Source organism: Stigmatopora nigra, chromosome 1 (assembly GCF_051989575.1).
Source record: "Stigmatopora nigra isolate UIUO_SnigA chromosome 1, RoL_Snig_1.1, whole genome shotgun sequence".
Taxonomy (NCBI): Eukaryota; Metazoa; Chordata; class Actinopteri; order Syngnathiformes; family Syngnathidae; genus Stigmatopora; species Stigmatopora nigra.
The window spans coordinates 21,149,392-21,170,128 of record NC_135508.1 but is presented as its reverse complement, the minus strand read 5'-3'; the positions used below and the strand labels follow the sequence as shown (position 1 = coordinate 21,170,128).

At 40.7% G+C, this 20,737-nt stretch overlaps 2 protein-coding genes across 8 annotated transcripts in view; both read right to left on the bottom strand.

The window, feature by feature from the left end:
* The window catches only part of plxnb3 (plexin B3), a 49,578-nt gene extending 37,506 nt beyond the window's left edge, over positions 1-12,072 (bottom strand). For all 4 annotated transcript variants that reach the window (XM_077715144.1, XM_077715161.1, XM_077715153.1 and 1 more), the window contains exon 1: positions 11,936-12,072. The gene's annotated coding sequence lies outside the window, so the exon portion shown is untranslated. The remainder of the gene's footprint in view (positions 1-11,935) is intronic.
* Positions 12,073-13,246: 1,174 nt separating this feature from the next.
* Positions 13,247-20,069, bottom strand: abcd1 (ATP-binding cassette, sub-family D (ALD), member 1). 4 transcript variants are annotated; one of them, XM_077727683.1, is made up of 20 exons: positions 19,968-20,054; positions 19,644-19,890; positions 19,508-19,557; positions 18,032-18,245; positions 17,886-17,959; positions 17,634-17,791; positions 17,344-17,531; positions 17,094-17,268; positions 16,841-17,031; positions 16,598-16,778; positions 16,384-16,526; positions 16,142-16,310; positions 15,664-15,758; positions 15,198-15,343; positions 14,361-14,506; positions 14,200-14,284; positions 14,006-14,131; positions 13,806-13,893; positions 13,515-13,670; positions 13,247-13,441 (listed from the first exon to the last, which is right to left on the bottom strand). In XM_077727683.1, exons 4-19 carry the CDS (start codon positions 18,158-18,160, stop codon positions 13,539-13,541), a joined length of 2,226 nt encoding a protein of 741 aa, XP_077583809.1. In that variant the 5' UTR covers positions 18,161-18,245; positions 19,508-19,557; positions 19,644-19,890; positions 19,968-20,054; the 3' UTR covers positions 13,247-13,441; positions 13,515-13,538. The 4 variants fall into 4 exon arrangements, with proteins under 4 accessions (XP_077583809.1, XP_077583819.1, XP_077583836.1 ...); XM_077727693.1 differs by lacking the exon at positions 19,968-20,054 and having other exon boundaries at positions 19,645-19,961; XM_077727710.1 differs by lacking the exons at positions 19,508-19,557; positions 19,644-19,890 and having other exon boundaries at positions 19,968-20,069.
* Between the last annotated feature and the right edge of the window lie 668 nt (positions 20,070-20,737).

Here is a 20,737-nt window from a genome sequence, read left to right as displayed (position 1 = left end):
CGCCGGTCTTTTGGTGGCCGGTCTTTTGGTCGGCGGTCAAAGAGTTTACCGTTGAAGCCAGCTCTCAAAATTATATTCATTGGAGAGCTCAATATCTCAGAGAGAGAGTTTAATATCTAGGTACTGTTTAATATCTAAGTACTGTTTAATATCCAAGTACATTTGGCCGGCGACCAAAAGACCGGCAACCAAAAGATCGGTGACCAAACGTCCGGTCGCGAAGAATCTGAATGCCTTGATAAATTCTTCTATGATGACCCATGAAGAGCATAAACTTTCATGTTCTAGGTGCCACTGATGGGAGCATTTTTTTAACCATCTGATTCAGTTACAGTATGTGACTGGTCTCACAAATGTTCCTCTTATTGACACGTGGGAACACCTCCTCCAACTAGTGACATAGTCAACTTTGCCCTTCCTTTATCGCAATTAATTCATCAATTCCTAGTGGTCTATCGTACCTTTTGATTAAATTCCCTAGCAAGGTTTAACGAGCATCCAGAAAATAAATCAATTTCCATCGATCCCAGGCAAAGATTGTCCTCATCAAGATTGCCTCGAGCGAGACAGTCAACAGATTCATCACGACTGCAAGTACACGTATAAACACACGCTCTCCAGCCCAGATTTTGCTTGTCCCATGGTAGCTTGTTCTTGATTGGTCGCCAGACCTCACTAACTTTGAAGAATTAACTATATGCATGGGTTTGATTGCGGACTCAGAGCTTCGCAGATTTTTTTCAGGATAAATAAAAATAAAAAATGTAAAGATATTAAGTTAAAATTATAAATTACATCATCTTACAAGAGGTGGAAACAAAATATTCAATAAGAATTAGTAATTGCATCAGAGAAATGGTCAATAACATGGTGTGAGTTCAGGAATCGCATTGATGACGTCATGGCTGTTTACAGGCAAAAAACAATGTTCACAACTCCCAATACCAATGTTTCTTATGTGCAAAAAAAACTGCAGAAGATCCTCCATACAGACTATTATGATGTTTTTGCCTGGTGGTGCTTTTGTGCACGTGCTACACGTTTCTTTAAGCATTTTTTGAAGGGGCACCCCTACTTCGCGTAAATCCACTTATTGCGGGGGGCCCCGGTCCCCATTAACCGCGATAAGCGAGGGAACACTGTATTGCTTAAAAAAATGGCCAACTGTTGAAAAACACCCGCGTAAAGACAGTGAGACAACAGTGTTCCAGAGTACCTAAAATATGTCTGACATAGTGTAGTTGTAAAGTAGCCCCAATACTAGTTATTGTAACTCAGTATGTTTTCTTCAATAAAGAATAGGTTTTCTGTGAAGCTATTTTTGTAATCTTTAAAGCAGTAGTTTAATAACAAAGAGTAAAGGCAATATTTGTATCATTTTTTTTTTATATTGAAAAAAACTGACTGTGTACTGCATGTTTTTAAACTGCAAGTGCGAAAAAAAAGAAACGGAGCTGGAGGAGAAAGTAACATGCACGAAAATCAATGTTTCTACCAGAGATTGCTATGGAAATGCTGCTGAATGACTACTTCCCAAAAGGCACGAAGACACTGACATTCTCATACACAGGGAGAATGAGGCAGTCATTTGCTTCCAGCTATTTCTGATTTAAGATTTAACATTCCTTTAAACCCCATTCTAAACCTGACCATCTTGTTTCATAGACGAGAGCTCAAAACATCCTCTACAATTTAACTTGTTGAAAGGAAGCCTAAAGAGATACTTTTAAAAAGGACTAGATCGGTGCATTGGAGGAGTGGCAATTTCTTTGAGTGACAGGGGAAAATGTTGACCCTTGAGGGAGACGAGTGATAGAACCAACACTTGGAGAAAAATGATACACTTTAATAAAAGCTTGAGCGGAAGGAGACAAATACAACAAGGATTGCTGCTGCTGCTCCTGCTGCTGCTAAAATGTGTCATTCGGCAAGGTCATACGTATAACGACATGAAAAGGCAGTTAACATCTGCCACATGCAAGTCGCCCACCCCCACGTCATGAAATACAATATCAGAGAAAGAAAAAAAAACTTTTTATCCTGACACTAAATCTAAAAATATTACAGTATAGTTGATATTAAAATAGATTTTAGGAACATCAACATTTTCTTATCTCATTTTCTGAACCGTTTTATCCTCATTAGGTCCGCGGGGGGTGCTGGAGCCTATACCAGCTGATGCGGGGGACAGCCAATCACAGGGAAGAAGGAGACAAAGGACAACCATGAACAGTTACACCCATACCTGGGGCAATTTAGTGTCCAATCAGCCTACCATGCATGTTTTTGGGTTGTGGGAAGAAACTGGAGTATACCTGGAGGAAGCCCACGCAGGCCCGGGGAGACCATGCAAACTCCACACAGGTGATGTCAAAGCTTTTTTAAACAGAATATTACAGGCACAAAATTATGACTTTGTAGTAAAAGTAGGTTATACTTGTGTGCAGAACATTAACAGAATGACACCTAGTACAAATCTAAAAGAAGTTAAAATGTTGCCCGAAATGGATAAACTGGACGTGGGTTGGTTGGGCATTATAGGGTGTGGCAGTAGTGTTGTGGAAAAAATAAATTGAGACTAGAAAACGGCCTTGTGGTAAAAAAAAAATGGGAAAAAGGTATATATTATATGTAAAAAAATGAAAGCCTGAGAAAAATCAGGTTAAAATATACGTTATAAATGGAAAATGTGTGCTTGGTGTTTGTTGTAAAAATTCAATTTGGGCCACATACATAAACAAATTTCATCCGGGAAGATTTCAGCGCATAAAAAAATCAGGGAGGGCCTTAGTGTTTTAAGTTTTTGTGTTGAAATATAAAGTAGCATCCAAATAGGACAGTCTGTTTAATCCCTATTAAAGCTGGTCTATGAAACACACACGCGCATACACAAATAAAACCACAAGCATTTATTCATTAATCTGAGAGTTAATCTGATGCTTGTAACTCTGCAAAGTGACACATGAAAGACCTCTAATCTGCAAATATAGAACACAGTCAAGCCACGTTGACGCATATTTGTGCTCATTATTAACATTCTATTTTTTTCCTGAGTTTCTACAAGAACATGTTGATATTTCCCTATTTGTCAAAACTCATTGTAAGAGATGCAATATACGGAATGTCGCATCACTCTCACTAGATTTTAAATTCAATTGAATAATAAATCCCAGTATACTCGCGATTCTGTACTCACATCATTTTTTGGAACTCATCCTCTATTATCGCCTAAAAACCTCACAGAATTTCTGTTTATTCACTGTGAGTGAGTCCTTCTGAATTATGAAGTACAAAAAAAGCTTAGCGATAAACAGCGGTTGGCTGTCCACCAATTCAGGGTTTCCCCCGCCTCTGGCTACAAGTCAGTTGGGATAGGCTTCAGCACCCCCTGCGACTCTGAGGATAAATCGGTTCAGAAAATGAGATAAACAGAAGACAGCAGCATTTAGTGTTGTCTTCTAAGCGAAAAAACACTTACATTTGGCAAAATGGTGGTAAAAAATGAATGGTTTAATCAACCTCTGTTATTTTATCCATGCCTCCATTTTGCAATTCTTATCATTATCTGGGTTACAAGTGATCTGGAGTCACTGCTGGCCTTGATCGAGAGGCAGGGCACACACCGCAATTTTGGCCATGACAGAATTTTAACTCCCAAACAATTTCCGGAGTTACACTGTGTTCTGTGATTTTCCAGGTTGCGGTGTGTGAAAGATCAATTCAATACCTTTGTTACAACAGCCTTTATAAGCATGGGACTAGCACTCCTGTATCACCTTTATCAGCGAGCAGGCATGTACTTGACTCATACAAAATCGAATGCTGATGACATTTCTGTGCTGATGTTATACGGCTATACCGACCGAGTGTGACTTCCTGCTAGGTAGCATGCAAGTTTAAATAGCAAATACACACAAGCACACACGGGAAGAAGGAAGGAAGAGGTGGCGCCCTGAGAGGAAATGGGAACACAAGGGGAAAAAAACAATCCATTCAAGAGGAACTTGCTCTTTTATCTTCCACTGAGTCTGTTCGGCAAAATTCCTCTGGTGAGGCTTGCTGACATATTGTACTTTGCCCCATATTTGTCAATAACAAACAAATAGGAGAAAAAAAAACGTTTGGAAATATAAACCTTCATGAAATAGTCAGCAAGTTTTGTATCAACTGGGAAACTCATGCTTTCATAACTAGAAATTTCATGGACTTCATTTTGTGTGTGTGTGTGTGTGTGTGTGTGTGTGTGCACGCAAATGTGTGTTATGTCCAATTAAAAAAAGGAGAGTTCTCGACTATATCAAACTGAATACTTGATGCACACAAGCACACACTCGAGCCTATCCGAGTTCTTTTTGCCGTCAGCCATACTCTTCATCACCATGGTAACATGGTCCATCACCATAGCAACGCCGACCATCAGAGACACGGGTGCTTTTTACCAAAAAATCAAATGCTTTGAATTGGAGTTTGGCTTTGATCCAATTCCTTATATGCAAACTAAACAAACCCCCCAAAAAAACATAAAGGACCAAAAATAACATGGTGATTTGAGATTAGTTAGAGACATTCTATGACCACATTTAAACTCCAAACACTTTGATCCTAACTCTATAAAATGAAGAGAAAATGGCAGTAATCAGTTCCAGCTCCTAAATTTGGTCTTTCCTCTTTTGAAAGGAAAACTGTAGCCCTCTGAATTTGTGATAAGCCTTCGACCCAGATGACCTCAACAATTACTACTTCATAGCCAACCTACCAAAGTCCATCAATACAACTCCGACCTGGCAAAACTGTCAAAATCCCTTTTCTAATCCTCCTCAAACTCTCTGCATCTTTAGATATTGTCTCCCTTACCATTCTCCTCAAGCGCCAAACCCACCACCTGGTTCCCTTTTTCGCTTCTCCCTCTAGCAACAATTTGTCTTCAGTGATAATTGTACACTTGCCCCTAAAACACTATGGTGTCCCTCAGGGCACCGTGATTGGACATCATGGGCTCCACTTTCTCCCTTCTTTCCACATATCAAATCCCTCCCCTAACTGTCCTTTGTTCCACCAAGAAAATATACGCAGACTCCTTCTGTTTCCAAGACGCTCTTTCACACATTTATTACATCCCAGTAGGACTACTGCAACAAAGTTGTGTTTATGCTGCCTGGAAAAGCCCCGTTTCACTCTCAAGTATGTCCAAGTGGCTTGGGTCCTCACCCGCATCAAACTCTGGCAGAAAATAACTCTCACACTTATTCTTCAATAGAAGTAATGCGTCACCATGCCGAATTTTTGTCCTTTCTATTTTATCCATTCTCTTTCAACCCAAGTTTCAGAACTCAACTCTGGTCTTTAAGCCTAGCACTTGTATTGCCATCCATTATGTAAAGCAGTCTTTGCCATCAAAGGTGCTCTATCAATCAAAATTATTAGTAGTGATGTCCCGATCCGACACCAGTACCGTTTCGGCAACCTGATACAGCTATTTTTCGGATTTGGCCACAAGATCAGAACCGATCTAGTACTTTTTTATGTTGCTTTTCAACTCCTGTAAATCAAACCACTGGGCAAAGATGTCTGCTGAGTGGGACTACTTTTCCTTTTGAAACTAACGCTAGTAGAGGAGCAGCATATAATATTTATGACCACCTAATTTTTTGAGGATGTAGCTAGCAGCAGGGCTCATTTTAATAGAAAAATCTAGTTTGTCCTTTACTTGTTATATTATAATTTTGCATTATTTTTACGAGTGTAAAATTATCGGTATAAGCAAAACGTATCTAGAAAAAAAATCGGATGGTAGCGATAAAATCTTCAATGGGAAATCCATATTAATTATTATACTTTATATTAAAACGAATATTTTTTAATTAAGTTTAATAGCTTGTTCATAATAAGGTGTCAATTATTTGAATTTGCACTCACTATCTCTCCAATGGCAAAATGAAAAAGGGCGAGGTTTTGCTCACGTCTACAATGTCGTGACGATTGGCTGTAAAAGCAAAACTACACTCATCTCACCATCATGAGTCCCCTGTTTTCACAACATTCTAACGCACAGGGACTTTCAAAAGTAACTTTGGTCTTTTAGTTGTTCTGGGAAAGTCACACGGTAGATTTCTCAGAAGAATTTGCCATACGGAATCAGGACAAAGCGTTCCCTTTGCGGCATCAAGATTAAATAAAAAGGTACTACATAGACAAATAAAAGAAACACAACCATAAGGTCCAAATAATAAAGATAAAAACACATACAAGCAAAGTCTAGAACTCCAAAAATATTGACAGCGAACATGAACATTGGACACCAGCACCTTCCTTAAGAAACATTGACGTCACATGTTGTTTATTAGTTTAAGCGTGCAACTAAATTTAAAAGTTGACTTCCTAAGGAGAGTTCCTGAAAAAAACTTCCTGACATTTCAGAGTCTCCATCTTTAGTATCACACACGCACACACATGATACAGATTGTTTTTGATTGTGTGTGTGCGTGCACATTACTAAAAGTCCTCACAAAGACTGCAGAACAAATATGTGTGTGTGTGTGTGTGTGTGTGTGTGTGTGTTTGTGTGGCCTTCCTAGGGACTGATCGAGAGGAACCACCCTCTTTATGGATTATTAATAACACCTGCAGCTACAAATACACACGTGCGCACATACACCCACACACACACACACACTGTGTGATCAGTATGTATGTTAGAGGGTGAAGAGATTGGGGGTTCACAGCAGTTGGTATGATCAAGGAAGCTCAATTCACACTCCCCAAAATGACTGGGTGTGGGTGAGTGAGTGTGTGTGTGTGTGTGTGTGTGTGTGTGTGTGTGTGTGTGTGTGTGTGTGTGTGTGTGTGTGTGTGTGTGTGTGTGTGTGTGTGTGTGTGTGTGTGTGTGTGCGTGACATAATCTGTTGGGGGCCACGCCTTAATCTGGGATCAACAATAAGGCAACAGTCCGTTAGGTGACTTTCTGGTTTGTTTCCACTTTGTTCGTGCGAGAACACGAGTTGAAAACGACATCAGCATTGGAAATTATCAAAGTGGAGACTTACTAAGCAGAGACATTGAAGCAAACACTTTCAAAGTTATTAAGGAACATTTCCTCAGTTGCCAAATGATGACATATATTAGGATGATGTCATCACAATCACATTAAAAGGAGTTTCCATGTCTCCCGGTTAAGAAATAAAATGCAAGAAATCAACATGAATTATGAGGATAAATAGATGGAGACAGAAAAGGACTGAAATACAGTCATTTTTCATCCCATGAGGGAAAGTGAATATGCACATCCAAAGACATACGCATGCAGAGAAAAACCCAGAGGGTCCCAGCACAGATAAGAAGCGGGGCGGCTGAGAAATCCCCAAGGAATCGAACCAGCACCTCTTTCATCTCTCTCACGCGGACACAAATGAGCATGAGCTCAGGGTCCCTTTGAAGTTTGTTCCGCAGGTGGGCCACACTTTTCCCCCGTGAACGCACGTGTATCAGCATCAGGACAAAACCACTGGCACACGAGTGAGTGGCATTGCACATGTGTTCGTTGCACGTGACTTCCTGTCCAGAGTGCTAAATGTCACGTATCAATGCCTCATTGTAACCCAGGCAGACAATCATCTTGTCAAAAATGTCACAAAAGCAAGTCAGTATACAATACCTAAACAAGTTTTTTTAATCCATAGAAACACAATCTTTAAAAGATGCTGCTGACATCAGAATAATACCATTTAAAGGTGAAAAACTTTTTGAAAATAATGGCCGTTAAACACAGGATAACACTGTTATTCTTCCCTTCTGCCGAGGCCATAGAGTAAATGGGCAAGATGGAAGCCAAAAAGGGAAACCAAGCATGACTACCCAAACACGTGGGAAACATTTCAGCCACAGTTTACTACCAAAAAAAAAGTATATAGTAGGCATCAAATGGATCTGCTGGAAAAGCGGAACTTGGTCTTTCTACATGGTACTTACTGAAGCTCACATCCAAATCAACAAAAGAATGGCTTTGCCAGAAGAAGATTAAGGATTTGGAATGGCTCAGCTTGAGTCTAGTCGAAATTCTTGGGGTTGAGCTGAACAAATTTGGGGCATTTGCATTGGCAATGTTGCCAAATCGAGACATGTCCCATTGATCAATTCCAACTCCATGTTATAGAAAGGTTTTTCCAACACTTGATTATATTTCATTATCAATTTAGATTAATTGTGCAACTTCTGAGGTTTTCCGATTTCAGGGCACCACTTAGATAGTGTTTACCTACATTTAGGCACTACTTTTCCATTATAGAAACAAGCACTAAACAACAATGAGGCAAAAAGTATGAATGTCGAAATATTAATGATTCTGTCTAAAGTCGACATCAACTTGAGAAAAATTTGATTGTTTTATTGGACACTAAACTGACTAAACTGTTGTAAGAATTGCAAAAGGGAGATAACAGGCATATATAGCAAACACTCAGTGGCTGGCAAACAAATAGATCAACAGCATGCAATTCTTTTGCTATTAAGAAGCATGTCTGGCTAATGTGGGTGTGTTGGCCTGGCAGAGTTATTCCTTCTTAAAGTATTAATTGATTTTATAAGGAAAGTACTGCAGTGATGACCAGCTCCCCACCGCATTCACATCCCATCAGTATATCTCTCTTCTTTGCCCCCGTTGAGCAGCTAATTAAAGAGATAAGCACCCTTGATGCATCTCTAATTATGAAACTCACTCGTCTTCTTCAAAGCAAATAGCTTACATGACGGAAAAAAAAATGAAACTATTGGAGTCTGTCAAAGCACAATTCAATGAGGTTTATTTGGAGCCTGTGTATTTCAAATAGTGACTTAACTTGACCGGTGTTACAAAGAGCATGATTTAAAGTTGGGAATAAAAAAATTGCCTTATCAGTGAGAGCAAATGTCAGTAACAAAGCAGAACTTCATATTTATTCCTATTTTTTTTAAAGTAAAATTGGCAATTCTGCGGGTCACATGCATCGTTTTTTTAATGTATAGTGGGTCAAGTTAAACAATTCATTTTTTTGTTATTAATCTTATTTTGGGTTGTGCATTGTTGACATGTCAGTAGTACGTACACAGTACCAAATAAATATTTTCAAAGATAGATTATATTTAACAATATTGTTTGTTTAATCAAATAAACATTGAGATAATTTGCCTGATTCTGTTTAAATGTATACACAATAAAGTTGGAAATAAACAACCTTAGCAGTGAGAGCAGATGTCAGTAGCAAAGCAGAACCTAAAAATATATACATATATATATTTTTTTTTTCTTTCTTTACTTTTTTAAAGTAAATTTGGCTTTTCTGCGGGTCATACGCAGTTTTTTTATGTATAGTCAGTCAAGTTAATCAGTTCATTAGCAATCATCGCAAATACATTTCCTCAAAAATAGATTATATTAAAAATATTCTTTGTTGAAACCAATAAACATTGAGATAATTTGCTTGATTATGTTTAAATGTATATACAATATATTTTGATGAATCATTTGTTTTGGTTTTCTCATTCGGTTTGACCTTTAGCTCCATATTGTTAATACGATTGCCTCATTCTGGAGGATGTTACAATAATATTGTGCCAAAATAAATCACTTAAAACACTCTAGTGTACGTCTGCTAGCAATGGCTTGTGCTGTTGGAGTCACAAAGCTTGTCAGCTTAGCAACCCTAATTGGGGGTGTGGGGAGTTGTTTGCAAAAGGTTGAATGATTCTGCTCTATCTTTCCACAATTGACAAAAGAGTCCAAATGACAATTGTAATTAAAATTTACATTTAGACAAATGAAGTGGAACTGAATAATTTTCCCCGGCGCACATGACAAATGCTCTGATGGCACGTCAGGGTTATTTGGCACCATGGTTGGTAATCTCTGCCCTATAGTACTTAAAACTATGTGTATCCTTGGAACCAAAGTACCCAGTGGCACAAATCTTGGGAAAAGCGTGCGGGTATGAGCATGCAAATTTGTGTCCCCGGGAGGAACACCTGCCCACATACATAATACATGGATAGAGAACACACACACACACACACACACACACACACACCGATCAGTGAATAAAACAGATGGCAGGCAGATTGTATGAGAAGAGAAGTACTCAGACAGGTTAGCGTCAACTTCCTGTCATTTGACCATCTGTTAAGTTCATATCACTGACAGGCAGCACAATCTGAATTGGGCTCCTCTTGGAACATGTCATACAACTGTGTGTGTGTATGTGTGGTGCACCTTAAGGATAGGCTATAATCTGAACGTGCAGTAAAGCCTGCAGATTAGTCAAACGCATGCTCGACTTTGAATAATCTTTATCACAGTGACAATGGATGATGTGATTGGTGGAGCTCTGTGTGCTAATACTGTATTATCTGATAAAGTCATGCAGGTTTGTGTGGATGGGAGGACATTTTAGGAACTCAAACTGAAGTTGACTTTGAACAAGACGAAATACTTTGAGAATATTGATGGAATATCTGATAAACATTTGAGAATATACAGTAGTTACAATACAATAAACTGCTTTCAATAAGATCATGGCTAACATTACCTAAAATATCATTGATGAGAGCACTGCTAACTAACAGACTGCAATGGATGGAGACGTCCAATCCATTTTTACTGTGAGTCTGCCAGTTAATGATCACTGCCCATTTCCAAAGACCACAGACGACAGATTCAGAATCAGACCAAGACAATTCATCACAATAGCCACAGTAGTTAACAATACATTTGCCATGAGGTGGTTTTGAGACAATGTCTGGAAAGCGACCAAAGTAGACTTCCATCCAGCGGACGTTGATTTTGGAACAGAGAAGTTTTTCCATTGTGTGTAATATTTCCTCAACAGAAAGTGAAAAATCAGTACTACAATATGCAAAATAATCTCTATGTGGCTGTCATCATTTCATCTGACACTCATTAAATACATAAAAGTTGGCTTCCAGGTTGAGGCCTGCTCTTGTCTGTCCTTAGTGCTGACTGCAACCAACTATTTCCTACTCAGGGGAAACAAGTCCATTGATGAAAGCAGCATATGACACATGACTACAAAGAGCCAATCACAATTTGTGACCATAAAACTTCCCCAAAGCAAGTGGTCCATAAAATAAGATCAATAATAATAAGACAGAATTCAAATATTAAGTACCCAGCAACACAAATTGGATAGAAAAAAATAAGACTATGGTTATGCCACCCAAAACCATGTTGTTTTTAAATTTGAAAGTATATAAATCACTGCCAGCAACTGATACCTGCCAACCAGTACATTGAAACTGGAAAAACTGCCTTTAACTGTTAATTTTTGGATGTCATGAACAGCGCTTGACGTCAAATCCCTTTAACTGGGAGATCTGGCAGGAAAAAAAACTCAAATTGATTTGATTGTATTATTATTTGTCATATATTCCGTTAGTATTTCCAAAGTGAAAAGCATAACAAACAAAACGAAATAGTAGGAATGCACGCGCGCGTCTCCGTGTGTTGGAATGTCAACTATTCCCGATGCAGTTGTGCCGAGACAAGTTTGCCTTGGATTAAACCTGCTGCCTGTAATTCGAATTCCGAACCCAAACCCGAAATGCCTTCAACGATCTTACAAAAAATAAAGATATACATGTACAGACTTTTTGTTTATCTGCTTTTGCACTTTAACCCAAGCTTCCCAACGGCGACCATGCACTCATCCCCTAAATTCGAATCCCAACACGATGAAAACCAGCAAGATCGATCGAACCGAGGACGATGACGTAAATCCCGGCGTTATTTGACGGGAAATATGAAAGTTTAACAATCGCACGCAGCCTTTCCACGGTCCTGTTTGACACGCCTGTGTCAGACACACGAGCCCTCCCTTAAATTCTGAATCGGAAGTACGGCAAAAACCTTGAAATACGAGAAAACGACACAATTCGGCTCGGTTGCACTCACCTGAACCGAAATCAGCTGACTGTCCGAGCAAGAAGTTCCGAGACGACCTGGATCGAGAGAAGGACGAAGAGAATCCGAGTTCGAGCCCCACAACAGGTCCGTCAAAGACTAGGCCCCGCCCCCCGGCATTGTCGACGCAGATTCCACACCGGCAACAATTTTCTTTAGATTTTTAAGATTACAAACGTGATCAACCCCATGTCAGACTTCCCACTTGAAATGGATTTGTCATGGACAGTGCATGCGTTAAACTCAACCAGCACTAAAATATTCCAGAACTATAAAGATAATTGTGGTGTATTCTTAGCTACACAACTGAATCAAATTTTGCAGCAAAAATGAACATTTCTAGAGACAGCAATAAAGTTCAGCAAATCACAATTCAAATAGAGCTAGAGCATTATCCAAGTATATGTAGTAAAACAAAATATGAATGGAAAATAAATAATTTTCTCCCCTCAAGTCATGAGTGACCAGCTCCATCTATTGTTAAAGATGTGAACTGCACAAGATTCAGAGGCTGAACTCAAGCCTCTTGTGCCAACCACATTAAAAAATATATAGTTTCCTGATTTGGTGCAGGCCAATAAAACATAGGCAGCGGGGCACAGTTGGCCCAGTGGCCGCTATTTGGAAAACCCTGCTCTAAAAACTTGTCTAAAAATCACCTTTAACAAAAACTTTTTTCTTCTCTAATGTGAAGGTTAGGATTTTGAATTTTACTGTTTAAATGCATTAATTAAATCATTGAATATCATCAGAAATGTTCATAATTCTGCTATCCACAGAGCACTGGTTATTTTCTTGTAAGCATCGTCGCCACAAGAGAGCAGCATAAAATATATAGTTCAAATTCATACTATCTCTTCCAAAAATGGATAATAATGTTCAGTTCCCACCCAGGTTTGCTTTTTCTGTCCCCCTTTTTTTAATTTTCGTCCCATCAAACTTGCTTTTTGGCAACACTGCTGCTGCAACAAGCGTCTATTTCCTGAAAATGGATGATTTTGGAACTGAAATGCATACATTACATGAGACAGAAAGGGATGAATAAAGCATATCTGTCAGTCTTGCCCAGTTAAATTATACAGTGGACTTATTGTTTAGCACGCTTGAAAGATATGAAAAGGCATTCGGGACATCTAGTGCTGTGACAAGCAATGTGCAGGCAACTCAGTAGGGGATAAGTGACAACTGAGTGACATTCGAAGGTTTTATCTCATGTGAGGCTTTTGTAAATGCACCTCCATGTGGATAGAGTAAACATGTGTGTATGTACAGTATGTTTGTATTGTACACAAGAGGCAGTAGTTAGTGTATGTTGTCTCAGATGAGTCAAATTCACCATTTTTTACTTTAAAAAGCATCTTAAAAATAGCATGTTCTACATCATTAGTGAAAAATAAAGGTTACTTGTCTATTGACCAGCTGATTTGATTGTTTTGAGAAAAACATTTAAATTAGTAAATTATCTTCTGTCCTGTCGTAAAGAATCCTGTCAAGACCCTGCAAAGACAGACAAGTAATGTATTAATGGAATCAAGCGCCTTCTGATTGCATCTTAGCTCAATGATTTTACCCATCATCCTTCATATAGTGTCTCTCATGAGAGAGCAGCGTGTTGGTCGGGGGGCGCCTCCCCATGCCCCTCTCCTAGCAGGGCACAGAGCTCGGAAAGCCGCTGTTGCATCTTGGGGATTCCAGACAGCTGACCCTCCAGACGCCGCTTTTCTTCCTGCAACGGCAATGAGCGGACTTTGTTTTGATGGTGACAGCCATGAAAGAGCACCCCCAAAAACAATAACTCATGGGTGGTACTTCTAGCAAACGTCAATCACCGAAAGGTGTTGTCATTCAAGAGGAAGCTGACCTGCAGAGAGAGACGAGTAGTCTCGTCCAGTCGCTCAAATCGCCAACCGCCTTCACCGTCAAACTGCAGGATGTGAGAGTGGTACTTCCTGTTGGGGGGGGGGGGGGGGGGGGGGGGGGGGGGAAGCATTAGGGTACTTATTCAGCCACCTCCCAGAAGCTTTGCTGTCCCCTGCTGGAGCACATCTACAGATTCCTAACCAGAGGGAGGGTCTATGGGTGATGGAGAGCAGGGATATCCCAGCCTCTTTTGCAGCCTGGAAGATGCTTCCCTCCACGTCGATGCTCACGGCACTGGTGCACTCATCCAGCAGTGCATAGCTGGGCCTACGAGACCAGAGTGAAATAAGTCAAGTGACCGTATCGGCAGAACAGGTGCGGGCTTGGGGGCTCACTTGTGGTAGAACATACGAGCCATTCCCATCCGCTGCTTCTCTCCTCCGGACAGGACGTCCTTCCAGTCGTTGACAGACTCCCAACCTGGCAGGAGCGCACAGTGAAAGCTTGGCTAAAACGCCCTAAATAAAAACAAGCTCACATGCACACACAAACACACCTCCCTCCCTTTCCAGGATGTAAAGAAGGTGCACAGTGCAAAGAATCCTCTCCAAACACGAGTCTGTCATTCCTCTGTCCATCATTTGCTGTACCGTGTCTGGATAGATCACCTGATCTCTGAGTGTCCCCTCGGACATGTAGGGCCTGTACAGCACAGGCGGTCGTACATATTGTCAAGCAGTGCAAATAATAACAATAGCAGCAAGAGGAATTGAATAGTATTCTCAAAGAAGACCTTTTTTGCCGAATCTACAACATTAAAATACTACATGCAACGGGTATTAATCTACACGTTTTTACCATGCCCAAAGCGCTTTACATTAGCATCCATTCACCTCACATGCACATGTACAGCATATTTAAAAAAAAAAGGTTTGAAATGAGTTTGTAGTGTCATCAAAGCATATTACTATTTGCTATGACATAGAGCACAAGCCAAACTATGTGTTTACTTAGAGCACAGGTGTCAAAGTGGCGGCCCGGGGGCCACATCTGGCCCGCCGCATCATTATGTGCGGCCCGAGAAAGTAAATCATGAGTGCCGACTTTCTGTTTTAGGATTATATTAAAATTAAGAGTATAGATGTATATTAAATTTCCTTTTAAATCCATAATTGTAATTTTCATCAATTCTTTTCAGTGTTTTGCCTTAGTCTAATCTTACCATAAAATTAAATTAGAACACAGATGCATTTTTTTACAAGCTAGTTTTAACTATTTATGTAAAAATCCCCAGTCAATATTCTATCTTGCTATCGTTGCTTTTTACAAATAAGCCCAGGTTCGACGGTAGTATCAGCAATACAACAGACACCGAGAGTGCTTATAAGCATACCTTTGCGGTATGTAGAACATATGTTGTGGTTCTGGTCGTGAAAGAACACCTCCGTAAACGGGCCAGAGTCCACTGAGGATCCTGAACAAAGAACTTTTGCCACATCCGTTAGGTCCCGTGATTAAGACGTCCATTCCCTCGTCCACCTGGCAACCAAACATCAGCTCATCAACAAATCCGCTTTTGACTAATGTGAGTATACTGTAAAATCTGATGAGTTAATTCCATTCAAGTACTTTGCGAAAACCCATTGCAACAATTCATAAGATATTCCCTCACATTTCACCATTTTATCCAAAATATTTTTGGATGAACTCTTAACCCATTTTTAATGGGACATTAGTTGTGAGAAATAATGTTATTCTTGTTTTCATATGTCTAACATTTCCCAAGTAATACACATTTTTGGAAAGAAATTGAACTGTATTATCAGTAGAAGAATGTTTTCTATGTGGTTGTGTCATACCTGAATGTCAAGGCTGGACACGACTACATCTCCTGTCGGCGTGATGATGGGTAGTTTCTCACAACGAATACCCTTCTCCACACTGACAACCTGACCTGCAGGGGGATAACATCAAGCAACCTAGATGACATATCAGTTCTTCTTTAAACCTTCCTCTTTTCAGTCATTTTACTGGAACTTCTTTAGCATAATGCACCATTTTTTACATTAAAAACCGCCTCATGAATTGGGATTGGGTAATAAAATCAAGAAAATACATTATCACATCATGTATTGAGGTCTTAGGATACTGACCAGTTTCGGAAACTGTTTCAATTCACATACGGAGTGGTGAGTTGATGGGCTATTTTGAAAAACTTCACAAAATGCAAATTACTATGCAGATAATGCAATGCAGTTTTTTTTTTGGTTACCAGGAAATTGACCTGTCTACAGAATAAAAACACGACTTGATTGCTAAAACTCATTTAAGGCTTGCCTCGCATCTCAAGATGACCAGAGAGTCTTTGGCCATGTTCCACCATGGCTCCCGATGCTGACACGCCCTGCTCTCTGTCAGAGGATCGCCGATAGACCCCCTTCGAGACATCCTCAAAGACACCCAACATCTCCGAGACACGTGCAGTGTAACCAGCCAGCTCTGTAACCTGGACTCACACTCATTTCCTTTACTACTAATAAATGCAAGTATTGTGAGTCTTAATAATGTAATAGGCCCACCTCTTTGTAGGAGCTCATGATCCTTTCAACGGCGTCGGCCCCGGCGTTGAGAAGGTTTCTAGCTGTGGTGAAGGCTTGCGTCCTCTCACTCACAAGCTCTTCTTCCTTCATGACCATGGCCGCTTGCTTCACCTCTTCGGAGTCTGAAAGCATGGCGGGGTCAGAGGTCGCGCAGCCTAAAAAGCAGCCAGGCTATGTTCACTTCTCTACTCACCGTGTTCAGAGTAGCCGGTGGCAGTGATGATGGGTACGGCGACCATGACGAGGCCCGAGGCGCTCCATACATACTTCATAAGGAACTGTTCAAGCATGACGTACCACAGACGCTTGACCAGGATCTGGTGGATCTGATCGGACAAGGAATTGTAGCTCCTTTGCAGCTGCGCCATCTCTACCTAGAAATAGGAAGCACAGCGAGTGGTGGAATGCACAATAAGGAGCCGTCCAATAATATTACCTGGTGTCCCCCGTAGAAGGCGATCTCTTCGGAATTGGCGATGATGCGCGAGTGCATATGCCTCAGGTCGCCTTTGCGCCGCGCTTCCTCGGCCACTAGCTTCCCGAAACGCGGTGAACATGAGCGCAGCACTTTGGCGGTGAGTGCCACCACCAGGCCGGCAATGACCGAAGGCCAGGTGGTGTTGGCTCCTGCACGGTAGACAAGAACAGTCACTACTTCCATGGTGACATTCATGGTGGCGAGCGGTGACCTTTGGAATGGGCGGTGCGAAACAGTGTGTAGCATGTGACGACCACATCCAGGATAGGTTTGGTCAAGTTGGAGTAAAGGTGGGCCACTGAGGCGGAGAACATGACGATGTCCTCCGTCAAAGACTGATCCGGGTTGGACAAGCGCCCGTCCATATTGCTCACCCGGTAATACGTCTGACACAAATACCAACAGACAAAGGCGGTCACATTTTGCTGCCACGCCTTAATCACTGACCAGCGGTGTGATACCTGGTTACTGAAATACAACTGGTAAGCGTGCCCGACCAGCCGGCTCCGGAAACGAAGGCTCAGTTGGCCTTCCAGGAACCTAATGGCACTGTTAATGAACGTGGCGGGGACAGCCACGAGGAGCCACTTGAGGAGTTGCATCAAGAAAGCATGAGGGTCCTTCTTCACAATGCACTTGACGATCATGCCTGAAAATGGTGGTGAGGATCGAAATTCAATCGGGAGGCTCTTTGGAACAGGAAGAAAGAAGGTTCAAGTCTGGACTTATAAGCACACAACTACACACTGACCATCCAGATTGGCGACATAGATGGACAAGAAAGTTCTGGACATGAGAGTGAGTGAATGCAGAACGAGCACGGCCACTTCAGGACACAGTAAACGTGGAAACAACAATTTCAACAGTCCAGCAAGTCGCACAATAAACTCCTTGTTCACTGATGGAGACCTGCGCTCACACACAAAATGAGATTATGTAACAGCATACTGTACGTGAATGGCTTACTCACACATTTAATGAGATTGAAGTAACATGTAATCACCTGTTTTGGTTCCCATTTAGTTTGTCCACAACAAAGGAGCCACTGCTTGTGCACACAGCCGGCTTAGCCCGGCCCTGGAGGTCACAGTCAAGTCAAATAAGGTACAAGTGTTTCAGCTTCATTTAATATAGGTGCTCGTGTCCTACCTGTGCCCGCCGCCAGACATACGGCAAGAGTTTTTTGACGGCGTACGCGGTGAGCAGCGCTGCCGCCAGCCGCCGGAGTCGCGGGTTGCGCCGCAGTTGTGCGGGTAACTTCTGATAGGTGAGCTGCATGATTATGGACAGCCAGATAGTAACCACGGTGGGCTACGAGGTTACTTTGCAGTCAGCAGAGAGATGCCCCCGATGTCATGACGACCTTTGAGAGAACCAAATGATCAAATGAACATATCTGTTTACCTTGCAGGTCAATGGTGAGAAATGTCGTCAAGCATTTTCGTTATTTGGGTGAAGAATCAGCACTTGGAAAACCTCCATTAAACTGTCTACCATTATGTTTATAGCCGCTAGAGGGCAGAGTTTCACAGTAAACGGGTGGTGCCTTGAGAGATCAATTTTATTTCGCGTCATCTCATTTTTATTGTGCCCCACGATTTGCTGGATCTCACCTACTGCCCCCACTTGGCTGAGTCAGGCTCCAGCACCCTCGTAACACAATGAATCAATGAAAAAATGTCTTATCACACTTAACTCCAACAATTAGAGTATTCATCAATAATTAATTGAAAAGGAATAGTTAATATACCTCATTGTTCTCCCGTAGTAATTCAGGATAGAGGCAAATGAGACTTTAGTAAAAAAAATAAAATAAAAAGCTTTTATGTAGTAAATGACACTACAGACTGAATCCTCTTAGAAAGCACACATGCGCTTCTTTTGATTAAGATTTGACTAGAAGCAAGAATAGGTTTGCAGTTAATTAATTGTCCCTGATCTAAAATAGATTTTTTTAAATCAAGCTTTTGTGGATCGATTGAGACCTATGTTACATTATTACCACATTTTAAAGCGATCGGTTCAAGAATGACTGAAGAGATAGACTTCAAAGTTAATGAACACAAGAACAACAACAACAACAGATATGTAAGTGACGACTTGACAGGCCTTTAGCCTGCAAAACAATTAAAATAAAATGAAGAAAAGTTCTGGGGCTCTGGCAAGTCAAGTTGGGAACATTCTTGAAGTAAAGTTGTTTGTTATTTTTGTTATTATAACATATACATGTTAACATATATTTCTATTAATAAATAATGATGTTCCTGTTGATTTTGGAAGTCCTTCAGCTCGCATGAAACCATTATAAACCTGTTTATGTAAGAATGGCTCATTGTTTGCCAAACGCCTGCTGCTTATTTTGAAAGCAGATTCGTAGTTTGACACCATCCAGTTCTTGCAAATCAAAGCAAACAACTTTTCTATTTCAAAAAAAAAATCATATCAGGTCATCCTTATCAAATGGCCCAAGTCAAGACGAGTTTCGATCGTGTAATCTATTTGTTGACCTTCAACATGGAGGCAAAACAACACACCGAGATTCTTGTTTACGCTCCGAAAACGAACGTGCAATTTACTCAAGGATGACGGCGACGTCAGCTGATGTAAACGTCATAGTTCACTTACTGTGAAAAAGATTATCTTCTCGTTTCCTTCCTTGTCCACTCACTCCCTTCCTATCAAAGTAACAATCAAAAATAAATAAATCAAGTCTGACACTTGTATGACATAACACAAGAAATAGTCGATCCAGGAGGCGCACCATTGGTTCGCGGTGACAACCAGCGAGTTTCCCCCGCCGCCTTCCTACGATCAGTTCCGTCAGCAGCCCCGACGTGCAGGTTGCGAAGCAAGGTTCAGCAAATGTCGGGCAGCGGTGCTAAAGCTAACAGTGGAGCAACTTTGTTGCGATCTGAGCGTGAAAGAACTCGCGATTTCCGGTTCAGTCCTCCTTCATCTCATTCTTCAGAGCGGTACACACGCACTGAGCATTTCTGAACGTTTGGACGCTGTAACGAGTATTCGAATGCGGTCTTCGTGCAGGGCAAATGTCGCCGACTATGTACGAAAAAAAAGTTAGGTTTACCTTGGGGCAGCGGCTGCGTTCCAACATGAAAAACGCCTACGTCCTTTACCAATGCACTCACTTCCTTCCTCTCTTTGTGGGACAACAAAACCTCACAGCACACGATAGCTTTAAATGGTGCTTTTATGCCAAGTTTCCTTTAAAGTTCAATTGATCTAGTTTGTAATTGTGTAATTTAGTCATGAGAAAATGTAAAAAGGGGGACTCTTCTATACTTATATTCTGAGATTACTTTGGTTTAAATTTTGATTGCTACATTTAATCATCTAATTATTTATTACTCTCAATGTTCAGCTCCATAATATAGTGGACACTTAAAACTGTTTTATAGAGCAAGTGACTATGTTTTTTTTCAGTAAAACAATTTCAATGTTGGCAATTATATTTTATTTATATTTTTTTTATTAGTAAATATTTTTATATGATGGTAATAGATTTATAAGTCAGTACAACTAAGGAGATGAAACAGAAATACACTAAGATATCTACTTTTTCACAGCATTAAACTCATTGCATGCCAATGACAGTGATAGATTTCAAATTTCTTTAAACTGGGATCACTAGCCTAGAATTTTCATCTTTCAGTGCCATTGACGGCCCTAGGCGTCCAATCTATTTTGACAGGGAGGGGCTTATCATTCCCTCATGCCAGACAAAGTGTCATTTTGAAATGTGTTATCCAATTTAGAACTATGTAGTAGAAAGTTCATAGCACAGTCAAACAACCTCATGTTTTTGAACTGCATGCTAATTCATTTAAGAAGCCTAAT

Coding starts and splice junctions, on each gene's coding strand:
- abcd1 (XM_077727710.1), bottom strand. CDS start 18,160: ATGCAGCTCACCTATCAGAAGTTACCCGCACAACTGCGGCGCAACCCG. Junction 15,759..16,141: donor TGGTCATCTTGAGATGCGAG/GCAAGCCTTAAA, acceptor ATCCCCCTGCAG/GTCAGGTTGTCAGTGTGGAG. Junction 13,894..14,005: donor ACCCATAGACCCTCCCTCTG/GTTAGGAATCTG, acceptor CCCCCCCAACAG/GAAGTACCACTCTCACATCC.